Consider the following 22,722-nt stretch of genomic DNA (forward strand, 5'->3'; position numbering starts at 1 on the left):
CCTACACTATATAAGCCCTTGACAAAAATGTAACCTCCTGTTCCGAGGATGTGAGGATGACGGTCCGATGTCAGAATGGTTCAGATAATAACTACAGAACGAAGCCAACATCAGCATGAGCTTTGGTTGCGAATGGTATGAAATTTGAACTCTTATTCACTACAGAAGTGATACTTCCTAGCCGTTGAGTTAGCAACAGCAGCTGCAAATGATGGTTAGGAAGGAACAGACAGAGTATCCCGTCTATCACACAGCGACGTTACTGCAACGTATCCAAATGACCACCAGAGACATTCTTCAAAGGACAAAGGATTTCGGTTTGGCAACATGGCCTTCCATCTACCACCAACCTACCGAAGCGCAGCTCAAAGTAAATGTTTATTGCATTTTCCTTTTCCAAATGGGCGGTAATTTAGAATGCATAAGATACTGTATTTACAATAGCACAGCTTCTTCCTTTGTCCCTCAGTCTTCCCGCTCTTTCACTCAAACCCTGCCATTTTCTTTTGTGTAACCAGCTGTCACATCTGTTCCACCCGCTAGGGACGTTTTCCTTTATGACGTCATTTGTAATCAAGGTATAATTCATTCTGTGTATATGTGATTCTGTGTGATTAGTTAGGTATTTAGTAAATAAATAATTAAACCCAATTTTGTATTGCTGATTCAACTTGTTAGCCAGGGTGCGTGAAGATAACCAAGAATTTACAACTTTCAGATGAGACTGAATTAAGGTGACGATTAATATCGACTGCTATTGATCTCTTTAAGAGTTCATTCAGAAGATAACAACTCTATAGATATTATTTTGTGGTGCCCCGACTCTCTAGTTAATTACATTTACATGATTAGCTCAATCAGGTAATATTAATTACGTAGAAATTATTTTATAGAATAGCGTGTCATACCACTTAATCCGGCATAGCCAAAGACACAACAAGATTATAACAGAACATGGCCAAGATGTTCAAATGTTCATAAATGACCAGCATGGTTAAATAATAATAATCACAGTAGTTGTCGAGGGTGCAACAAGTGAGGTGCTGACCTCAGGAGTAAGTGTCAGTTGGCTTTTCATAGCCGATCATTGGGAGGATCTCTACCGCTCCTGCTCAAATCAAATCAAAATCAAATCAAATTTATTTATATAGCCCTTCGTACATCAGCTGATATCTCAAAGTGCTGTACAGAAACCCAGCCTAAAACCCCAAACAGCAAACAATACAGGTGTAAAAGCACCGTGGCTAGGAAAAACTCCCTAGAAAGGCCAAAACCTAGGAAGAAACCTATAGAGGAACCGGGCTATGTGGGGTGGCCAGTCCTCTTCTGGCTGTGCCGGGTAGAGATTATAACAGAACATGACCAAGATGTTCAAATGTTCATAAATGACCAGCATGGTCAAATAATAATAAGGCAGAACAGTTGAAACTGGAGCAGCAGCACAGTCAGGTGGACTGGGGACAGCAAGGAGCCATCATGTCAGGTAGTCCTGGGGCACGGTCCTAGGGCTCAGGTCCTCCGAGAGAGAGAAAGAAAGAGAGAATTAGAGAGAGCATATGTGGGGTGGCCAGTCCTCTTCTGGCTGTGCCGGGTGGAGATTATAACAGAACGTGGCCAAGATGTTCAAATGTTCATAAATGACCAGCATGGTTGAATAATAGTAAGGCAGAACAGTTGAAACTGGAGCAGGAGCATGGCCAGGTGGACTGGGGACAGCAAGGAGTCCTCATGTCAGGTAGTCCTGGGACATGGTCCTGCTGTCTCTAGAGAGTTGAAAACAGCAGGTCTGGGACAGGTAGCACGTCCGGTGAACAGGTCAGGGTTCCATTGCCGCAGGCAGAACAGTTGAAACTGGAGCAGCAGCACGGCCAGGTGGACTGGGGACAACAAGGAGTCTTCATGCCAGGTAGCCCTGAGGCATGGTCTTAGGGTTCAGGTCCTCCGACAGAGAGATAGAAAGAAAGAATTAGAGAGAGCATACTTAAATTCACACATGACACCAGGTAAGAAAGGAGAAATACTCCAGATATAACAGACTGACCCTAGCCCCCCGACACATAAACCACAGCAGCATAAATACTGGAGGCTGAGACAGGAGGGGTCAGGAGACACTGTGGCCCCATCCGATGATACCCCCGGACAGGGCCAAACAGGCAGGATATAACCCCACCCACTTTGCTAAAGCACAGCCCCCACACCACTAGAGGGATATCTTCAACCACCAACTTACCATTTTGAGACAAGGCCGAGTATAGGCCACAAAAACCTCCGCCACGGCACAACACAAGGGGGGGCGCCAACCCAGACAGGAAGACCACGTCAGTGACTCAACCCACTCAAGTGACGCACCCCTCCTAGGGACGGCATGGAAGAGCACCAGTAAGCTAGTGACTCGGATCGGGCCATAATTCTGCCACTCATAAATGGGAAGATGAGAAAATGATTTTTTTGAAATTATTAAAACAGATTGACTGATAGTGTTTCTCACTGTTTCTTATGAACAAATGCAGATAAGACTGTTATTAACACAGGCAGTGCTTGACTAGGACTGAAATAGGTTCCGGTAATCATTTTGGGTGCCGGTACTGTTTATATTTAGGTGCAGGAGCTCCACGATACTTTTGAGATTATATTCTATAAGAGGAACAGGAGACCAAGCAGTAGAACATTTGAGATGCTGGTACTCAGCTACAGTGAGCTCCTGCCCAAGTCAAGGCCTGAACACAGCAAAGAAACAGAATTACTGTAATACAATCCACTCACACAGCCACAACAGCTAATGGCACAGCTAATGGCACAGCCACAACAGCTAATGGTACAGTGATGGCACAGCTAATGGCACAGCCACAACAGCTAATGGCACAGTGATGGCACAGCTAATGGCACAGCCAAAACAGCTCATGGCACAGCCACAACAGCTAATGGCACAGCGATGGCACAGCCACAACAGCTAATGGCACAGTGATGGCACAGCTAATGGCACAGCCACAACAGCTAATGGCACAGTGATGGCACAGCTAATGGCACAGCCACAACAGCTAATGGCACAGTGATGGCACAGCTAATGGCACAGCCACAACAGCTAAAGGCAAAGCCACAACAGCTAATGGCACAGCCACAACAGCTAATGGCACAGCGATGGCACAGCCACAACAGCTAATGGCACAGTGATGGCACAGCTAATGGCACAGCCACAACAGCTAATGGCACAGCTAATGGCACAGCCACAACAGCTAATGGCACAGTGATGGCACAGCTAATGGCACAGCCACAACAGCTAAAGGCAAAGCCACAACAGCTAATGGCACAGCCACAACAGCTAATGGCACAGCGATGGCACAGCCACAACAGCTAATGGCACAGTGATGGCACAGCTAATGGCACAGCCACAACAGCTAATGGCACAGTGATGGCACAGCTAATGGCACAGCCACAACAGCTAATGGCACAGTGATGGCACAGCTAATGGCACAGCCACAACAGCTAATGGCACAGTGATGGCACAGCTAATGGCACAGCCACAACAGCTAATGGCACAGTGATGGCACAGCTAATGGCACAGCCACAACAGCTAATGGCACAGTGATGGCACAGCTAATGGCACAGCCACAACAGCTAATGGCACAGTGATGGCACAGCTAATGGCACAGTGATGGCACAGCTAATGGCACAGCCACAACAGCTAATGGCACAGTGATGGCACAGTCACAACAGCTAATGGCCCATCTTCCCCATTATCCCCTCTGTATTTATACCTGTTTGTTTGTTGCCAGTTTGTCTTGTTTGTCAAGTCAACCCTTCCTTTCATGCGCAATGTTAGCTCGTTAACATTAGCCTTCTACTTCTAGCTAGCTACATATCGAACTTCCTTGCTTTCAGGCCAAGGGCACAATGTATGAATTCATGTCTGGATCAGAATCACCTTCGTAATCATTGGCCAGTACGGAGAATTAAGGAAAATCACAAGTCCAAATCCCTATCTCCATCCATGGCGAATTTAGAAAAGGGACAATTTTAGCTAGCTAGCCACCGGAGGACAACAACACAATGAGATGCAACAATTCAAGTTGTTTCTGTCAATAGCCGTGTCTACACTTGACAGTTCATGCAACTTTTGTATTCTGATAATGGAGTTCTGATCATGCAATTCTGTGCTTCATAATTTCAGAGCGTGAGCATTCAGAGCACACACTGGACACTCTGGTTGAGGAGTAGGGTTGATCTGAGCATTCTGACCTCACAACAGCAGTCAAGCACCTAAGCTAACTGGCTAAAGTTGGCTAGCCACTTCCACACACAAATGATAGACACCTCACTCTGAACATTTTACTCACCCTAGTAGAAGTGGTTAGGCTGTTTTCATGATGTCTAGAGCGTTGGTGACTAACTGTGTTGCTGGCAAAAATTGAGTTAAAAAAATTGCCTACCTTTACTGACACCGGTCATATTCAACAGGTGTTGCGGATTGGTAAATTCATCAATTATTCTGTGCTCTGACACACTCAGATGAGAGGGAACTGAAATCGGAGTAGATAGCTAGAGTGAATTTACGAACGCATCCTAACACAACAACAACTGATGGCAGTAGCTAACTATTGTAGCTAAGTAGCCAGCTAACCTCTGTAGCTAGCAATCACGATAGCAAGCAACGCTAAGGGGATTGCAAATGAATTAGCATAACTCTAGCCCCCCAAAAATGTATTTTCTTAATATTAACTAGCTGGCTAACATTTGAGGCCATCAAACACGTTCCCCGTACACTAGGAATGTATTTCCTCCAACGTTATAATGAAAAGGTGCCTCTGTCCCAAAACACAAGTTTTCTGGAGACTTGTGGGAGGAATGCTGAGTGCTGAAGTCCCCCACTATATGCACTTTCAGTAGCCTGATTTCATCAAGACTGAGGGGAAATCCGTACAATGCGAGCTTCGTAGTCTGATAGCGGAAGTGACATGTAAGTGTCAAGCGTAGACAAGACCAATTAGGTATTGTTCTCCATGTGTTATGATTAGAGTGAAGCCAAATCCAAACTGGCTTCCCTTGACACCATTCACAGTTGAGCTCGCTCAGTTAGCTCAACATAGGCTATTATTGTATACTTTTTTTTTTATCAAGGGAGGCCATACGGGCGACAATGATGTCATACTATTTTAGATCAGACAACATCAGTTAGATGGCATACACATACAGAGACAGAGGGGCGCTGTTTCCCTCGCTCGGATTCTTTCGTGTGATAGAAAGATAAATAATTGTGTTTTTTTCTTTACATTTTTGGGGAAGCCTAGCTTCCCTTGGCATCCATGAATACACCTCACTGATATTGTCATTACATAAATCACATTTGAAGCACAGTCAGACATTGGCTTTTCTGTTTTGTGCACATATTCTCACGAACCATTGGCAGGCATCACTGTATCACTGTACATATTACAAAATTATACTGGATTCAGTTGATAAGTAAGTAGCAGCACCATGTCAATGCCCACAGTTGGGACTCTTATTTTGAAAGGAAGTTGATGTTGACTTTCGCGCTGACTGTACGCAACTCGGACTCGCATGAGATATTTTATTATTTGTAGATGTATACCTAGGTAGTTATTGACAGAGAAGAGCATATGTTCGGGGGTTCGTTTCATAGCTCGTAGTGTATTATAACATGTGGACACTGAACCCTTTAGAATCCGGAGGTAACTTTTGTTTTGCCCAGCTCTAGTTAGTTACAGTAACGTTAGCTATTTTAGCCATAGCGGGTGACCAACCCACCAGCTAACAACATTAGCTAGCTACATTTGACAGCTCGTTCTACATTTTAGCTAGCTATGTTTCTCAGTGTATTTTGGAGTATCAGAATACGCGCATAGAAGATGAGAATCAAACCTGTTACAGTAACTACTAAAAATTGTTTGGATAGCTAGCCATCTAACTAGCTAGTATTATTGCTATGACACAATTCATCCAAGTTACATCTGGCTAGCAAGCTAACGTGCAGTCCTACACTGTTGCAGTTGGTAATCTTCTATCTAACGCATAACATATGATGATTAACCCCTTAATCATCCTCCAGTTGTTTTGAATAAGAACATTACTTTTCTTATTATTCAATCTCATGACATGTCCTGTCCCAGGTGTCACCCACTACCTCCTGCCAGAGAAGGAGTATGTGGTGGGGCGTAAGAACTGTGAGGTCATCCTGCCCAATGACCAGTCCATCAGCCGGGCTCATGCTCACCTCACTGCTACAGATCAGGTGAGAGAGACGGGGGATATTCTTTATTAGTAATAACTGTATTTTTAATCACACACACAACCCCAACACACCCGCTTAACTAGAGCACTACCCTACAACTCCTAAATACTTAACTGAAAAATATATAGGCAGAATGTGAGCAGGCCTACATTCTGTCCCTAGTCCATCAAATGCTGTCATGTCTCCCTTGCAGTAGAAGGTGCTCTCGTACTGTTCACCATCCTAACTAACCAGCATGAATCTTGTCTTGTAGACAGAGCTGGGTTTTTGCCTAATGTTGTACATGTGTTACATAAGGAGACACTTGTTTTTAGGGATATCAAAATCCACGTCTTGTATTGTTTGGTTAAGACAGTTTTTCATAAAGTAGATGTAACCAACAGACTGTTGTTGTGTTGTGTGCCAGGCCCTGACCCTGAAGGACAGTTCTAAGTATGGCACGTTTGTTAATGAGGAGCGTCTGTCAGGGGACACCCCTCGCAGCCTGACGGCAGGGGACAGAGTGACATTTGGGGTCTTTCACAGCAAATTCAGGTGTGCACCCACATTTACGCAATGATAAAAATTTTGATGGAAACAAATTAGAAATATATATTTTGAAATGTCTCTCTCTCTCCAGTGTGCAGCAGGTAACTGTGGTGGTGTGCTCGTCCTGTGTTGATAATGAAGGGAAGGTCTCTCTGTCTCAGACCCTGCAGCTTCTGGGTGGCCGGCTGACCAACACCTGGACACAAGACTGCACTCACCTGGTCATGCCCACTGTTAAAGTCACCATCAAGGTCAGCACATGACCACAAACTGTGTGTGTGTGTGTGTGTGTGTGTGTGTGTGTGTGTGTGTGTGTGTGTGTGTGTGTGTGTGTGTGTGTGTGTGTGTGTGTGTGTGTGTGTGTGTGTGTGTGTGTGTGTTCATCTGTACATACAGAACGTGCTCTCTCCCCATGCAGACTATCTGTGCGTTGTTGTGCTGTCGGCCCATAGTCAAGCAGGAGTTTTTCACTGAGCTCACCGAAGCCCTGCAACAGAAACAACCACCTCCAAAAGCTGAGAGGTACTAAGAGACACCACACACAAGGCTGCTGCTCACCTCCAAACCACACAATAGCTGCCACTTCACCCAGGCCTCGTTTTATAGACCTACAGTGCATTTCCACATTTTGTTATGTTACAGTCTTATTCTGAAATTGATTAAATAGTTTTTTTTAAATTGCCCAAATCGCTCACTATCCCTTCAATGTTATTGAAGGACTGTTTGTGTGTGTTAATAGTTTCTTCCCAGAGATAGACGAGCCCAGTCTGAATAAGGATGAGGTGGACCTGACAGAGAGGCCAGAACGTAAAGAACTTTTCACTGGCAAGACCTTCCTCTTCCTCAATGCCAAACAGGTACTGGCCTGCCTCTCTCGCTCACACTGCAAACAAATCAACATTTCAACGTCACATGCGCTGAATACAACAGGTGTAGACCTTACCGTGAAATGCTTACTTACAAGCCCAACAATGCAGTTCAAGAAATAGAGTTAAGAAAATATTTACTCAATAAAATAATGGGGGGAAAAAAGTAACAGAAGAAAATTACATCACAATAACTAGTTACTGAATCAAGGTGCAGGGTACAGGTTAGTCAAGGTCATTTGTAAAGTGACTATGCATAGACAATAAACAGCGAGTAGCAGCAGTGTGAAAACAAAGGGGTGGGGATCAATGTAAATAGTTTGGGTGGCCATTTGATGAATTGTTCAGCCGTCTTATGGCTTGGGGGTGGGTAGAAGCTGTTAAGGAGCCTTTATGCCCTAGATTTGGCATTCCGGTACCGCATGCCGTGTGGTAGCAGAGAGTGTTGTTTCCTGCATAGTAGATGTGTTGTTGCATACCCTTACAACCGAGGGGGCGGCCTGTCAGGATGTCCAGGATCCGGATGCAGAGGGAGGTGTTTAGTCCCAGGGTCCTTAGCTTAGTGATGAGCTTTGTGGGCACTATGGTGTTGAACGCTGAGCTGTTCAGTTAGTCTGCTAAATGACTTAAATGTAATGTAAATGTAACAGCATTTTCACTTAGGTGTTGCTTTTGTCCAGGTGTAAAAGGGCAGTGTGGAGTGCGATTGAGATTGCGTCGTCTGTGGATCTGTTATGGTGGTATGCGAATTGGAGTGGTTTCAGGGTTTTCCGGCATGATGGTGTTGATGTGAGCCATGACCAGCCTTTCAAAGCACTTCATGGCTACCAACATGAATGCTACAGGGAGGTAATCATTTAGGCAGATTACCTCCTCTTTCTTGGGCACAGGTACTATGGTTTTCCACTTGAAACATGTAGGTATTACAGGCTCGGTCAGTGAGAGGTTGAAAATGTCAGTGAAGTCACTTGCCAGTTGGTCCGCGCATGCTTTGAGTACAAGTCCTGGTAATACGTCTTGCCCCGCGGCTTTGTGAATGTTGACCTGTTTAAAGGTGTTGCTCATATCGGCTATGGAGAGCGTGATCACATAGTCGTCCGGAACAGCTGGTGGACTCATGCGTGCTTCAGTGTTGCTGGCCTCGAAGTGAGCATAAAAGGCATTTAGCTCGTCTGGTAGGCTCGCGTCACTTGGCAGCTTGCGTCTGGGTTTCCCTTTGTAGCCTGTAATATTTTTCAAGCCCTGCCACATCCGACGAGCATCTGAGCCAGTGTAGTATAATTCAATCTTAGTCCTGTATTGACCCTTTGCCTGTTTGATGGTTCGTCTGAGGGCATAGCGGGATTTCTTATTAGTGTCCCACTCCTTGAAAGCGGCAGCTCTAGCCTTTAGCCCGGTGCAGTTGTTGCCTGTAATCCATGGCTTCTGGTTGGGAAATGTACGTACGGTCACTGTGGGGACGATGGCGTCAATGTACTTATTGATGAAGCCGGTGGCTGAGGTGGTATACTCCTCAATGCCATTGAATGAATCCGGGAACATATTCCAGTCTCTGCTTGTAAAACAGTCCTGTAACGTACCATCTGTGTCATTTGACCACTTCCGTATTGAGCGAGTCACTGGTACTTCCTGCTTTAGTTTTTGCTTGGAAGCAGGAATCAGGAGGATAGAATTATTGTTAGATTTGCCAAATGGAGGGAGAGCGTATGCGTCTCTGTGTGTGGAGTAAAGGTGGTCTAGAGTTTTTTTCGCCTCTGGTTGCACATGTGACATGCTAGTAGAAATGAGGTAAAACGGATTTAAGTTTGCCTACATTAAAGTCCCCAGCCACTAGGAGCGCCGCTTCTGAATGAGCATTTTTTTGTTTGCTTATGGCCTTATACAGCTCGTTGAGTGCGGTCTTAGTGCCAGCATCGGTTTGGGGTAGTAAATAGACGGCTACGAATAATACAGATGAGAACGCTCTTGGTAGATAGTGTGGTCTACAGCTTATCATGAGGTATTCTCCCTCAGGCGAGAAATGCTTTGAGGCTTCTTTAATATTCGACATTGCGCACCAGCAGTTATTGACCAATAGACACACATCCCCACCCCTCATCTTACCAGACATAGTTGCTCTGTCCTGCCGATGCACGGAGAAGCCAGGCAGCTCTATGTTATCCGTGTCGTCGTTCAGCCATGTCTCGGTGAAACATAGGATATTACAGTTTTTAATGTCCTGTTGGGTAGGATAGTCCTAATCGTAGATTGTTCAGATGGTTTCCAATGATTTCACATTGGCTAATAATACATAGGGTAGTGGTGGTTTACCACCTCGACAAATTCTTACATGGCACCCCACAGCCCTCCCTTTTCTTCCGTCTTTTCTTCACGTTGATGACAGGGATTTGGGCCTTGTCTTGACAAAGCAGTATATTCTTAGCGTCAGACTCATTAAAGAAAAAGTCTTCATCCAGGTCGAGGTGAGTAATCGCTGTTCTGATGTCCAGAAGCTCTTTTCGGTCATAAGAGATGGTAGCAGCAACATTATGTACAAAATGAGTTACAAACAATGCAAAAAATAGCACAGTTGGTTAGGAGCCCGTAAAAAAACAGGTACTGGCCTGTTGTTTTGTTTTGACCCCAAACAAACAATGGCAGACGGAAGGCAGGGTGGTGCGGCAGGTGCCGCTTCTCCTACAGATGCTGTTATTTTATCTAAAACATCAGGTGTACGCCGACCCCAGCTAAGTAACTCATGTAAAGATTTAAAGCGCAATTATGTGTTTTATCTCCAGTATATTGCCATGATTGTCAGTTATGTAGCTGCTCTACTGAAATCTCAGTGCGTCCTTGCTGGGATGACTGCTCGAGAATATCAACACCAAACACATTGGTTCACCGTTCCACGGGAGCGAACAGCACACAGCATACCACAATGTTCTGAATAAAAGCCAAGTCTACCTCGCTCCCTAATTCCCTGAACCGCTTAGGCATAACAAACACAAGTCCAACATTTATCGGAAACTGTTAAATTTCTTGTTCAATACCCTCTTGCTCTTCCGTGATGTGCAACTCAATCATGGGCCTAACATCACTGAGCCAGCAATACTCACCAGAGTGGAAAGCAGTGGATGGCCTCGTCCACTGATCGTCTCCGCTGCGGAAGTGGGTGAGTGTGCTATGGTCCCATGGTTTCTCTCGACTCACCCGGCTCCAAGATGGAATTTGACTCTTCCAAGTCGCTATATGTGATCCCGGACTCTGCTTCTGGTACGCAAGCTGTTTTAATCAGTTCCCCGCATCCAGTGCAGGTGGGACGGATAGTTAATTGCACTACCGAACTGCCCTTAATCAAAACAGCCTAAACCCAGCCGTCAGAAAACACATGAAAATTTAACTGTTTTCAATGTGTCAATCACTCTCGAGTCATCTGGGACCCACGAGCTAAGCCCAAGGGACTACTAGGGGGCACTTGAACATTCGTAGTGTCATTAAAAAAGTGATCAAATTCAACATCTTTTCACACTCCAACCTTGACTTCCTCTGCCTTTCAGAGACATGACTCCATAAAAACTCTCTATATGCTGCTTTGATTGTGACTGGATACAATGTTTTCAGGAGAGACAGGACTGAAGGAAGGGGAGGGGGTGTGATGATTTACATTAAAGAACATAATCCGATGTAAACAAATTGAGTGGTTATGTGATAATAAACTAGAATGTATTGGCCTGAACGTTACACTGTCTACAATAAATGTTTTCCGAAAGAAAAGAAAATCCAAACCTGGCCAAAAGAGCACTCTTCCTTGGCTAAATGGAAAAATCTGGAAATTGATCTAAAAACAGCCCTAAGGTCCAAATTAGAGCATGACAGATGTAGGTTTACCATGTTGAAAAATAAGGTGATGAAAGAAATCAGACAGGCCAAGGCAAACCTTTTTATTAACATAACTGGTGAAGCAAAGGGAAATTCTAAATTTATCTGGAAGAATAAAATCGAATGTATTTATATAGCCCTTCTTACATCAGCTGATATCTCAAAGTGCTGTACAGAAACCCAGCCTAAAACCCCAAACAGCAAGCAAATGCGGGTGTAGAAGCATGGTGGCTAGGAAAAAACCTAGGAAGAAACCTAGAGAGGAATCAGGCTATGAGGGGTGGCCAGTCCTCTTCTGGCTGTGCCGGTTGGAGATTATAACAGAACATGGCCAAGATGTTCAAATGTTCATAAATGACCAGCATGATCAAATAATAATCACAGTAGCTGTCGAGGGTGCAACAAGTCAGCACCTCAGGAGTAAATGTCAGTTGGCTTTTCATAGCCGATCATTAAGAGTATCTCTACCGCTCCTGCTGTCTCTAGACAGTTGAAAACAGCAGATTTGGGACAGGTAGCATGTCCGGTGAACAGGTCAGGGTTCCATAGCCGCAGGCAGAACAGTTGAAACTGGAGCAGCAGCACGGCCAGGTGGACAGGGGACAGCAAGTAGTCATCATGCCAGGTAGTCCTGAGGCATGGTCCTAGGGCTCAGGTTCTCCGACAGAGAGAGAGAAAGAAAGAGAGAATTAGAGAGAGCATGCTTAAATTCACACAGGACACCAGATAAAACAGGATTAGTACTCCAGATATAACAGAGTGACCCTAGGCCCCCGACACACAAACTACTGCAGCATAAATACTGGAGGCTGAGACAGGAGGGGTCAGGAGACACTGTGGCCCCATCCGATGATACCCCCGGACAGTGCCAAACTTGCAGGATATAACCCCACCCACTTTGCCAAAGCACAGCCCCCACACCACCAGAGGGATGTCTTCAACCACCAACTTACCATCCTGAGACAAGGCTGAGTACAGCCCACAAAGCTCTCCGCCACGGCACAACCCAAGGGGGGGCGCCAACCCACACAGGAAGGTGTGTGACGCACCCCTCTTAGGGACGACATGGAAGAGCACCAGTAAGCCAGTGACTAAGCCTCTGTAATAGCGTTAGAGGCAGAGAATCCCAGTGGAAAGAGGGGAACCGGCCAGGCAGAGATAGCAAGGGCGGTTCGTTGCTCCAGAGCCTTTCCGTTCACCTTCACACTCCTGGGCCAGACTACACTCAATCATATGACCCACTGAAGAGATGAGTCTTCCGTAAAGACTTAAAGATTGAGACCGAGTCTGCGTCTCTCACATGGCTAGGCAGACCATTCCATAAAAATGGAGCTCTATAGGAAAAAGCCCTGCCCTCCAGCTGTTTGCTTAGAAATTCTAGGGACAATTAGGAGGCCTGCGTCTTGTGACCGTAGCGTACGTGTAGGTATGTACGGCAGGACCAAATCGGAAAGATGGGTAGGAGCAAGCCCATGTAATGCTTTGTAGGTTAACAGTAAAACTTTGAAATCAGCCATTGCCTTAACAGGAAGCCAGTGTAGGGAGGCTAGCACTGGAGTAACATAATTTTTTAAAATGTGGTTCTAGCAGCCGTATTTAGCACTAATTTAAGTTTATTTAGTGCTTTATCCGGGTAGCCGGAAAGTAGAGGATTGCAGTAGTCTAACCTAGAAGTAACAAAAGCATGGATAAATTTGCACAATTTTTGGACAGAAAGAGTGATTTTTGCAATGTTACATAGATGGAAAAAAATCTGTCCTTGAAACAGTCTTGATATGTTCGTCAAAAGAGAGATCAGGGTCCGGAGTAACACCGAGGTCCTTCACAGTTTTATTTGAGACGACTGTACAACCATTAAGAATAATTGTCAGATTCAACAGAAGATCTCTTTGTTTCTTGGGACCTATAACAAGCATCTCTGTTTTGTCCGAGTTTTAAAGTAGATAGTTTGCAGCCATCCACTTCCTTATGTCTGAAACACAGGCTTCTAGCGAGGGCAATTTTGGGACTTCACCATGTTTCATTGAAATGTGCAGCTGTGTGTCATCCGCATAGCAGGGAAAGTTAACATTATGTTTTCGAATGACATCCCCAAGAGGTAAAATATATAGTGAAAACAATAGTGGTCCTAAAACGGAACCTTGAGGAACACTGAAATTTACGGTTGATTTGTCAGAGGACAAACCATGCACAGAGACAAACTGATATCTTTCCAACAGATAAGATCTAAACCTGGCCAGAACTTGCCCGTGTAGACCAATTTGGGTTTCCAATATCTCCAAAAGAATGTGGTGATAGATGGTATCAAAAGCAGCACTAAGGTCTAGGAGCACGAGGACAGATGCAGAGCCTCGGTCTAACGCCATTAAAAGGTAATTTACCACCTTCACAAGTGCAGTCTCAGTGCTATGATGGGGTCTAAAACCAGACTGAAGCATTTCGTATACATTGTTTGTCTTCAGGAAGGCAGTGAGTTGCTGCGCAACAGCTTTTTCTAACATTTTTGAGAGGAATGGAAGATTCGCTATAGGCCCATTTGAGTTTTTTTTATATTTTCTGGGTCAAGGTTTGGCTTTTTCAAGAGAGTCATTATTACTGCCACTTTTAGTGAGTTTGGTACACATCCGGTGGATAGAGAGCGGTTTATTATGTTCAACATAGGAGGGCCAAGCACAGGAAGCAGCAGAATCGAAAAATGTTAACAGGGAAAGACCATAGTAACACTGCAAAAAGACTAGAAATCATGGTGAATAACAATATAACACAGGGTGCAGTCAAAATAGCAATAGCCTTCAATTCCTACTTTATTGACTTTGTCAGGGTACTGACACAGAACCCCTCCACTGGTTTCTTCATCTCAGTGTTAGTGAATGACGCTCAACTCGTCTTCGTCATAAGGGAGGTTTCTGAGTCAGAGGTGAATAAGGTGATTAGCTCACTAAAGAACTCTAAAGCAAAAGATGTGTTTGGGCTGGACTCTACCTTTCTTAAAAACTACAGAGTCACTCATTGGCCCCATTACTAAGGTCACCAACACATCTATTGGTCAGGGGGTGTTTCCAAGGGTATGGAAGTCGGCCATAATAGCGGCCATCTTTAAATTGGGTGACCCTGCTGACTTGAGTAACTACAGGCCCATTAGTATACTACCTGTGGTGTCGAAGGTTGTTGAAAAGTGTGTAGCAGAGCAACTGATTGCCCACCTCAACAACAGTCCCTTCACATTACACTCCATGCAGTTTGGCTTCAGAGCAAAACACTCCACAGAAACGGCCAACTGCTTTCTTCTGGAAAATGTGAAGTCCAAGATGGACAAAGGGGGCGTTGTTGGGGCTGTGTTTCTGGACCTAAGGAAGGCTTTTGATACTGTTAACCATGAGGTTCTCATCACAAAATTGTCCAAGTTCAACTTTTCCCCCGATGCCTTGAGATGGCTGAAATTCTACCTTGAAGGCAGTACTCAGTGTGTCAGTGTGGCATCATTCCAACCTCTCTTTTAAAAAGCAGGTGAAAAAGGTCATTCAAATAACCAAATTCAACCTAGCTCATTTCCGATTTAAACAAAAAAAAATTGACGACAGAGGTAGCAAAACTGTACTTCAAATCTATGATAATCCCCCACTTAACATACTGCTTGACTAGTTGGGCCCAAGCTTGCTGTACAACATTAAAACCCATTCAGTCTGTCTACAAACAGGCTCTCAAAGTGCTTGATAGGAAGCCAAATAGCCATCATCACTGTTACATCCTCAGAAAGCATAAGCTCCTGAGTTGGGAAAGTCTTGTGCAATACACGCAATGCATGTTTTGTATTCAATATCCTAAATGGCCTGGCTCCCCCTCCACTCAGTACTTTTGTTACACAGAAAACCCAAACATATGGTAGCAGATCCACAAGGTCTGCCATGAGAGGTGACTGTACTACTACCACCATTACTACTAGTAGCACTTCTACCTCTAATATACCTACTACTACTATTACAACTAGTAGCACTTCTACCTCTAATATCTCTACTACTACCATCATTACTACTAGTAGCACTTCTACCTTTAATATCTATACTACTACCATTACCACTAGGAGCAATTCTGCCTCTAATATCCCTACTACTACCATTACCACTAGTAGCACTTCTACCTCTAATATCTCTACTGCTACCATTACCACTAGTAGCACTTCTACCTCTAATATCTCTACTCTACCATTACCACTAGTAGCACTTCTACCTCTAATATCTCTACTACTACCATTACCACTAGTAGCACTTCTACCTCTAATATCTCTACTGCTACCATTACCACTAGTAGCACTTCTACCTCTAATATCTCTACTGCTACCATTACCACTAGTAGCACTTCTACCTCTAATATCTCTACTGCTACCATTACCACTAGTAGCACTTCTACCTCTAATATCTCTACTGCTACCATTACCACTAGTAGCACTTCTACCTCTAATATCTCTACTGCTACCATTACCACTAGTAGCACTTCTACCTCTAATATCTCTACTGCTACCATTACCACTAGTAGCACTTCTACCTCTAATATCTCTACTGCTACCATTACCACTAGTAGCACTTCTACCTCTAATATCTCTACTGCTACCATTACCACTAGTAGCACTTCTACCTCTAATATCTCTACTGCTACCATTACCACTAGTAGCACTTCTACCTTTATCTCTACTACTACCATTACCACTAGTAGCACTTCTACCTTTATCTCTACTACTACCATTACCACTAGTAGCACTTCTACCTTTATCTCTACTACTACCATTACCACTAGTAGCACTTCTACCTCTAATATCTCTACTACTACCATTACCACTCGTAGCACTTCTACCTCTAATATCTCTACTGCTACCATTACCACTAGGAGCACTTCTACCTCTAATATCTCTACTCTACCATTACCACTAGCACTACCTCCAATATCTACCACATTACCACTAGTAGCACTTCTACCTTTATCTCTACTACTACCATTACCACTAGTAGCACTTCTACCTTTATCTCTACTACTACCATTACCACTAGTAGCACTTCTACCTCTAATATCTCTACTGCTACCATTACCACTAGGAGCACTTCTACCTCTAATATCTCTACTGCTACCATTACCACTAGTAGCACTTCTACCTCTAATATCTCTACTACTACCATTACCACTAGTAGCACTTCTACCTCTAATATCTCCACCGACTACCTACTATAACTAATTTATAACGGTCATCATCACCATTACATCACAACTACCATCATCAATACTACTACCACCACTACTATCATTCCCGTCACCCCTACTACCCGTACAGCTCCTATTTGAAATAATAATCACAATAATAATAATAAATCTCTCTCACTCACTCCTCTCCAGCAAAAGCGTCTGAGTTTGGCAGTGAGTTGTGGAGGTGGGAGGAGCCAGCTCTTGGAGGAGGGATCTGTCCCTGTGTCACTCCTGGAATCACCATTGAGCTGTGTGATCGGCATGGCAACGGGAAACTCCCAAGCACTACTGCCCCATTCCACTAAGAAGTGGGCAGACTCTGTGGGGAGGATTCTACAGAGGTACACACATTGCAGTATCATAAAGACAGAGTGTGGTTTGAATGTGTTCCATACCTAAAAAATTGAGGGGGGACTACACAAACAATTGAGACATTCCCAAAGGTTTTGAGACTTGAGGCTTTTCCTATTTCAATTCCCTGTTATGGCGTTACCCTTCTTCTCTGCAGCTCTGAAATGAGACTAACTGGTTGTGTCAGCACAGTCTATATTTACCATCTCTCACGCTCTCCAGGAAAGGTCTTCGATTCATCACAGAGTCTGAGATCGGATTGGCTGCCATCTATGTCAGCTGTGACAAGTACTGCAATCCCTCCAATCAGAAGGCTGACTCAGGTGGGTGGGCCTCTCATACGGTGAATCATAGTCTCAGTTTTTATTTTGAGTTCCTGATTTTATAATGATATGGACTTATATAGTGGAGTCAACACTTGTATCGTTGTTAATGTGTTTCTTCCCTGGTCAGAATCCATGAGAAAGAAACCCACCATCCCTGGCGCCACGCTATCCCAGAATGCACCAGTGGACGAGACGGTAATGCCAGCGGCATCTCGGAACATCACAGCCTATGCTGTAAACACAGAGCCGTCACAGGGCATCAGTGGGTAAGACACACACACACACACACACACACACACACACACACACACACACACACACACACACACACACACACACACACACACACACACACACACACACACACACACACACACACACACACACACACACACACACACACACACACAACCTGAGCTCCAAACTCACTGTTCTATTTGAGTGCATCAGGCTGATCTGTGTTTTCTTATCCCTGAGTAGGGTGGAGGTGGCTGGGGTGAGCGCAGTTGGAGAGACCCCCGAGAGGGACCAGAGCCGGACCACCTCTCATCTTAACCGACCCAAACCCTCAGGCCGAGAGCTGGCCGGGACCTGCACAGTGGCAGAGACTATGATGTCATCATTCAGCGCCTCAGACAGTGCTGGCGGTGGCGGCTCGGACAGAAAAAAGGAAGAGCTACAACATCCAGGTAGAATAGTTTCTAATGACAGAGTGGGTGGGTTTCAGAGTTACAGTAGGAAAGTTCTGGCGTGGGCCATATAAACTGAAAACACAGGTCTGCTAAATTACATTGTATTATCATGATATTAGGTGGAGGGAAAGGTGATGCTATCACCAGATTACTGGCCACAGCCCCTCGGACCAACGGAGGAGTGCAGACGATGTCCCCACAGAAGTGCTCCTCCCAGAAACAACAGGTCTCCCAGAAATGTTCCCCCCAGAAACAGTCTTCCCTCACTAATTTCTTCCACCCTGTTGGCAAGAAAAGGCAAGTGCAGCTCTTTGGAGATATCCATACAATTCCACACAGTGGCTTATCAATCTTGAGTTAATGGTGATATTATATACAGACACCAATGTTTTCTGTCTCAGACCTAGGGAAGGCGAGGAATCCCCTACTGTCCAATCAGAGGCCAAGTTCTCCAGGAGGGAAGAAGAGAAGGAGAAGATGAAAAGGACAGTACCACAGCACTCAGAGACCTCCAACCCCACACACACCCCCACAGGCAGGTCCCAGGGCCAACACAGCTCAGGTGCACATCTGTTTCCAGGTCAGACTGAGGCTCTGTCAGAGGGGTTCTCCAACCCTGCCCAGCAGGGGCTCCAATCCAGGAAGAGGAAGGAGATGGAGGAGGAGACTAAAGGGAGTGGGGCTTTAGAGATAGAGATGGACGAACTGGAGTCCATCATGTCTGAGGACATGGACGAATCGGATGAGCCCATGTCAGCCAGTCAAGGCCATCGGTTGAAGCTGACGGAACAGAGTTCAACCAATCAAGGCCAGATGTCTCAACTGACAGACAAGAGCTCAACCAATAGAAAACAGCTCCTAGAGACAGTGGAACTTACCTCTGCCAATAAGAAACAGCGGGTTTATCCAGTGGAACCAATCGCAGCCAATCATAGGTCAGGCTTGGATTCAGAAGAGCGATCGTCAGCCAGCAGACAACAGCGAGTGGAGCCTGTAGCTGAGGTCAAAGACGAAGGGGTGTCTTTCATTGAGGTGAGAGGAGCTGTCATTGCGTGTTTGTTATCATGTGTTTCTATCATGGCTGGGATCAATTCCAATTGAAGCCACTCGATTCAGGAAGTGATTTTAATTTAAAATATATATAAATTGATAGCATCTACTTCTGTTTCATTGAAAATATCTCAATTGTAATTTCAGTTTACATCCTGAATTGTCTGCATTCTTCAGCCCTGGTTTCTATGACGTGACTATTATTATGAACTATCCTCCATCTTCTGTCTCCCCCCAAGTCAAAACCAGTTAATGGTGTGACCCCTGGTCATCTGGAAGAGCCAGAGACTGATGTCAAACAGGAAGCCTCAGTAAGTCCTGTCTGTATCTGTCTGGAGTAGGGGCCAGTGGGGAAGAGTTAGGTCTGGAGTAGGGGCCAGTGGGGAAGAGTTAGGTCTGGAGTAGGGGCCAGTGGGGAAGAGTTAGGTCTGGAGTAGGGGCCAGTGGGAAAGAGTTAGGTCTGGAGTAGGGGCCAGTGGGGAAGAGTTAGGTCTGGAGTAGGGGCCAATGGGGAAGAGTTAGGTCTGGAGTAGGGGCCAATGAGGAAGAGTTAGGTCTGGAGTAGGGGCCAGTGGGGAAGAGTTAGGTCTGGAGTAGGGGCCAATGGGGAAGAGTTAGGTCTGGAGTAGGGGCCAATGGGGACGAGTTAGGTCTGGAGTAGGGGCCAGTGGGGAATAGTTAGGTCTGTCAGTAACTGGTCTGTGTGTTGTGATGTAGGGTTTAGGGAGTGAGAATCTCCCCAGCAGACTTATAGTGGTGGAGTTCAAATGCCTCACCGTGGCAACACCGGCAAGACCTAAACCACGCCCCATTGAGACGCATGGCAATGTCAACAGGAAGGACTTTAAACGCTTCTGCAAGGTAGAGCCCAGAATGCACCTCACCACAAGACAGGGTCATGGGACTCTGTTAGGTCTGTGTGTGTGTGTGTGTGTGTGTGTGTGTGTGTGTGTGTGTGTGTGTGTGTGTGTGTGTGTGTGTGTGTGTGTGTGTGTGTGTGTGTGTGTGTGTGTGTGTGTGTGTGTGTGTGTGTGTGTGTGTGTGGTAATGTGTGGTGTGTGTGTGGTAATGTGTGTGTGTTTCAGGTCCCAGTTCCCGGTGCCCAGGGTTTGCCCAACATCATCGGCGGGTCAGACCTGTTGGCCCACAACCGAGGCAAGAACTCTGAGCTGGAGGAGTGGCTGAGAGACGCAGCAGAGGTACACAGTCCTACTTCAGCTGCTGTTTACTACAATACTTACTGCCTGTTTAGCAACCTCTGAGACACACAAACACTCCTAGAAGAGAAGTACGTGCTATTTACCATGAAATGGTAGTAACAGGGGATGGGGGGTTGAGGCTGGGTAGAGAGGAGATGGAGGGGGCTGAGGCTGGGTAGAGAGGAGATGGAGGGGGTTGAGGCTGGGTAGAGAGGAGATGGAGGGGGTTGAGGCTGGGTAGAGAGGAGATGGAGGGGGCTGAGGCTGGGTAGAGAGGAGATGGAGGGGTTGAGGCTGGGTAGAGAGGAGATGGAGGGGGCTGAGGCTGGGTAGAGAGGAGATGGAGGGGGGGGTTGAGGCTGGGTGGAGAGAGGAGATGGAGGGGTTGAGGCTGGGTAGAGAGGAGATGGAGGGGGCTGAGGCTAGGTAGAGAGGAGATGGAGGGGGCTGAGGCTGGGTAGAGAGGAGATGGAGGGGGTTGAGGCTGGGTAGAGAGGAGATGGAGGGGGTTGAGGCTGGGTAGAGAGGAGATGGAGGGGGTTGAGGCTGGGTAGAGAGGAGATTGAGGTTTGTGGGTCTGTGAGTCAAAGCCCTGTGTCTGTGTGTTTCAGGATGAGCGTCAGAACAAGAAAGAGGAGACTTTGGGAGATGACCTCTTCAGGTACGAGGACAGGGCTTGTCAGGCTGCAAACACCAAAACAATCAACCCAAACCAACTTGGGTCACATTATTTCAGGTGGAGAGCACCACAGTCTACAGTACAATGTAAACCAAGCTGTAGCCCGGGCTATTGGTTGGAAGATGTTTGGAGCCAGGCTGGGAATGAATGGATGAATGTGGAGTGATGTTGATTATGTTGAACCCTCCAGCCCCCCAGGTAGAAAAAGTCAGCCACTCCGTCTGCAGTCTGCAGTGGAGCAGAAGGGTTGGAGCACCCAGCTTACACAAACATCACATTCCCAGGGGGCATTGCTCCGTGTTCAAGGACGTCACTACCAGACACAAGACAACAGCGCCCTACAGGCTGACGCACACACAGCTGCCTGCCCACACGATGACTGGCTGTCTGCTGAGCTCTTCACTACTCCACACTCATTCATCTATTCATTCCCTTAACCCCCATTCAGAAACACAAGACAACATTGACTGCCCAGCAACATAGCCTTGGTTGTAGCTGTAGTCCAACCAACATGGCTGATCTCAGGTTTTGATCCCAGCTAAACAATGATTCACATTAGATAGAGCTGTATTAGCTGGTCCCCTGCATACGTACAATACACATCAACACCATTTTTGGAATCGCCTGTCAAATAGTCATCTGAAAAAGACCGTTTAGACCAAGACCCACAGAACAGAGAGAAACATTCCTGTTGTGAGTGGGTGGATCTTCGTTTGGGACGGGTTGGGCTTGTTGTCACTGACCAATCAGCGCCCAGTGATTCCTGCGTCACACCTGGTTGTCTGGGTGCTGGTGATGTAAGCACACGCTAGGGCTGCTGCATTTTGCCTGGCTAAGCAGAAAGGGTGTGTGCATGCCTGCCTGGAGCGAGACTGTGCTGTTTGATCATTGAGTCATGATGCCCATTCAGTCATGCATGGCCAGAGGACAGCGCCGGCTACTAAGAAAACAAGCCACGGTTTTATGTTTTTGGTTCTGGCCCGAACCCGTCTCCCAGACTTAGTTTATTGGGAGGATGTTTGGTTTGAGTTCTTCAAACAAGGCCAGAGGTTTACAGAGCTGGCTTAATTTGGGCTATTTTTAATATTTGTCCAAAATGCATCCAGGATTGATCTAGCAGGAATGTTAAAAGCCTGAGTGTTTAAGTGGGATGTCTGGATGGCCACTGCCCTGACTTAACCTGTGTGTGTGTGTGTGTGTGTGTGTGTGTGTGTGTGTGTGTGTGTGTGTGTGTGTGTGTGTGTGTGTGTGTGTGTGTGTGTGTGTGTGTGTGTGTGTGTGTGTGTGTGTGTGTGTGTGTGTGTGTGTGTGTAGGTACAACCCCAAACCCACCAAGAAAAGATGAGAGCACCTGGTTGTAACATGAGAAGCCCTGCAGACAAATGTTCATTTTAAGACACAGGAAGGGATGCCAACACCCCATGGAGTGTTTTGGCTTCTAGAATTCTCCGTTTGATAGAACTGCCATCTCCGCTCCACTAATAATGTTCAGGAATGGATCTTTGAGGTAACTCTGGTCATTTTGAGTACAATGATCAAGAGGGGCCTGTCAATGACAAATGTTTTAACAATGTTTGTCGGTGATAGATGTGGGCAGAAATGTCTAACTTTCTATGTACTGTACACTAATTATATACCTTTAATTAGGTACTGATGGTGAGCAATGTAAACAAATAAATAGGTGTTCCGTTTTA

General features: G+C 45.7%; 1 protein-coding gene across 5 annotated transcripts; it reads left to right on the forward strand.

Moving 5' to 3' along the window:
* The first annotated feature begins 5,501 nt into the window (after nt 1-5,501).
* On the forward strand, nt 5,502-22,719 carry LOC124017030 (nibrin-like). Of its 5 annotated transcripts, none has more exons than XM_046332370.1 (17): nt 5,502-5,687; nt 6,126-6,247; nt 6,654-6,781; nt 6,867-7,026; nt 7,194-7,297; nt 7,515-7,632; nt 16,882-17,072; nt 17,305-17,405; nt 17,536-17,674; nt 17,889-18,097; nt 18,220-18,397; nt 18,502-19,132; nt 19,390-19,461; nt 19,868-20,011; nt 20,236-20,349; nt 20,961-21,010; nt 21,219-22,314. In XM_046332370.1, exons 1-17 carry the CDS (start codon nt 5,657-5,659, stop codon nt 21,463-21,465), a joined length of 2,739 nt encoding a protein of 912 aa, XP_046188326.1. In that variant the 5' UTR covers nt 5,502-5,656; the 3' UTR covers nt 21,466-22,314. The 5 variants fall into 5 exon arrangements, 4 of the variants coding, with proteins under 4 accessions (XP_046188326.1, XP_046188327.1, XP_046188328.1 ...); XM_046332372.1 differs by lacking the exon at nt 21,219-22,314 and adding an exon at nt 22,343-22,719 and having other exon boundaries at nt 5,505-5,687; XR_006835447.1 differs by lacking the exon at nt 21,219-22,314 and adding an exon at nt 22,343-22,719 and having other exon boundaries at nt 5,503-5,687; nt 19,868-20,349.
* Nucleotides 22,720-22,722: the final 3 nt, after the last annotated feature.

This window comes from Oncorhynchus gorbuscha, unplaced genomic scaffold (genome assembly GCF_021184085.1).
Source record: "Oncorhynchus gorbuscha isolate QuinsamMale2020 ecotype Even-year unplaced genomic scaffold, OgorEven_v1.0 Un_scaffold_141:::fragment_3, whole genome shotgun sequence".
Lineage (NCBI taxonomy): Eukaryota > Metazoa > Chordata > Actinopteri > Salmoniformes > Salmonidae > Oncorhynchus > Oncorhynchus gorbuscha.

What these genes read in the sequence shown, in the direction of transcription:
- LOC124017030 (XM_046332370.1), top strand. Translation starts at nt 5,657, where the DNA reads ATGTGGACACTGAACCCTTTAGAATCCGGAG. An exon ending in CTGTTAAAGTCACCATCAAG is followed by an intron (nt 7,027 to 7,193) that starts GTCAGCACATGA and finishes CTCCCCATGCAG; the next exon opens with ACTATCTGTGCGTTGTTGTG. An exon ending in CAATCAGAAGGCTGACTCAG is followed by an intron (nt 17,406 to 17,535) that starts GTGGGTGGGCCT and finishes TTCCCTGGTCAG; the next exon opens with AATCCATGAGAAAGAAACCC.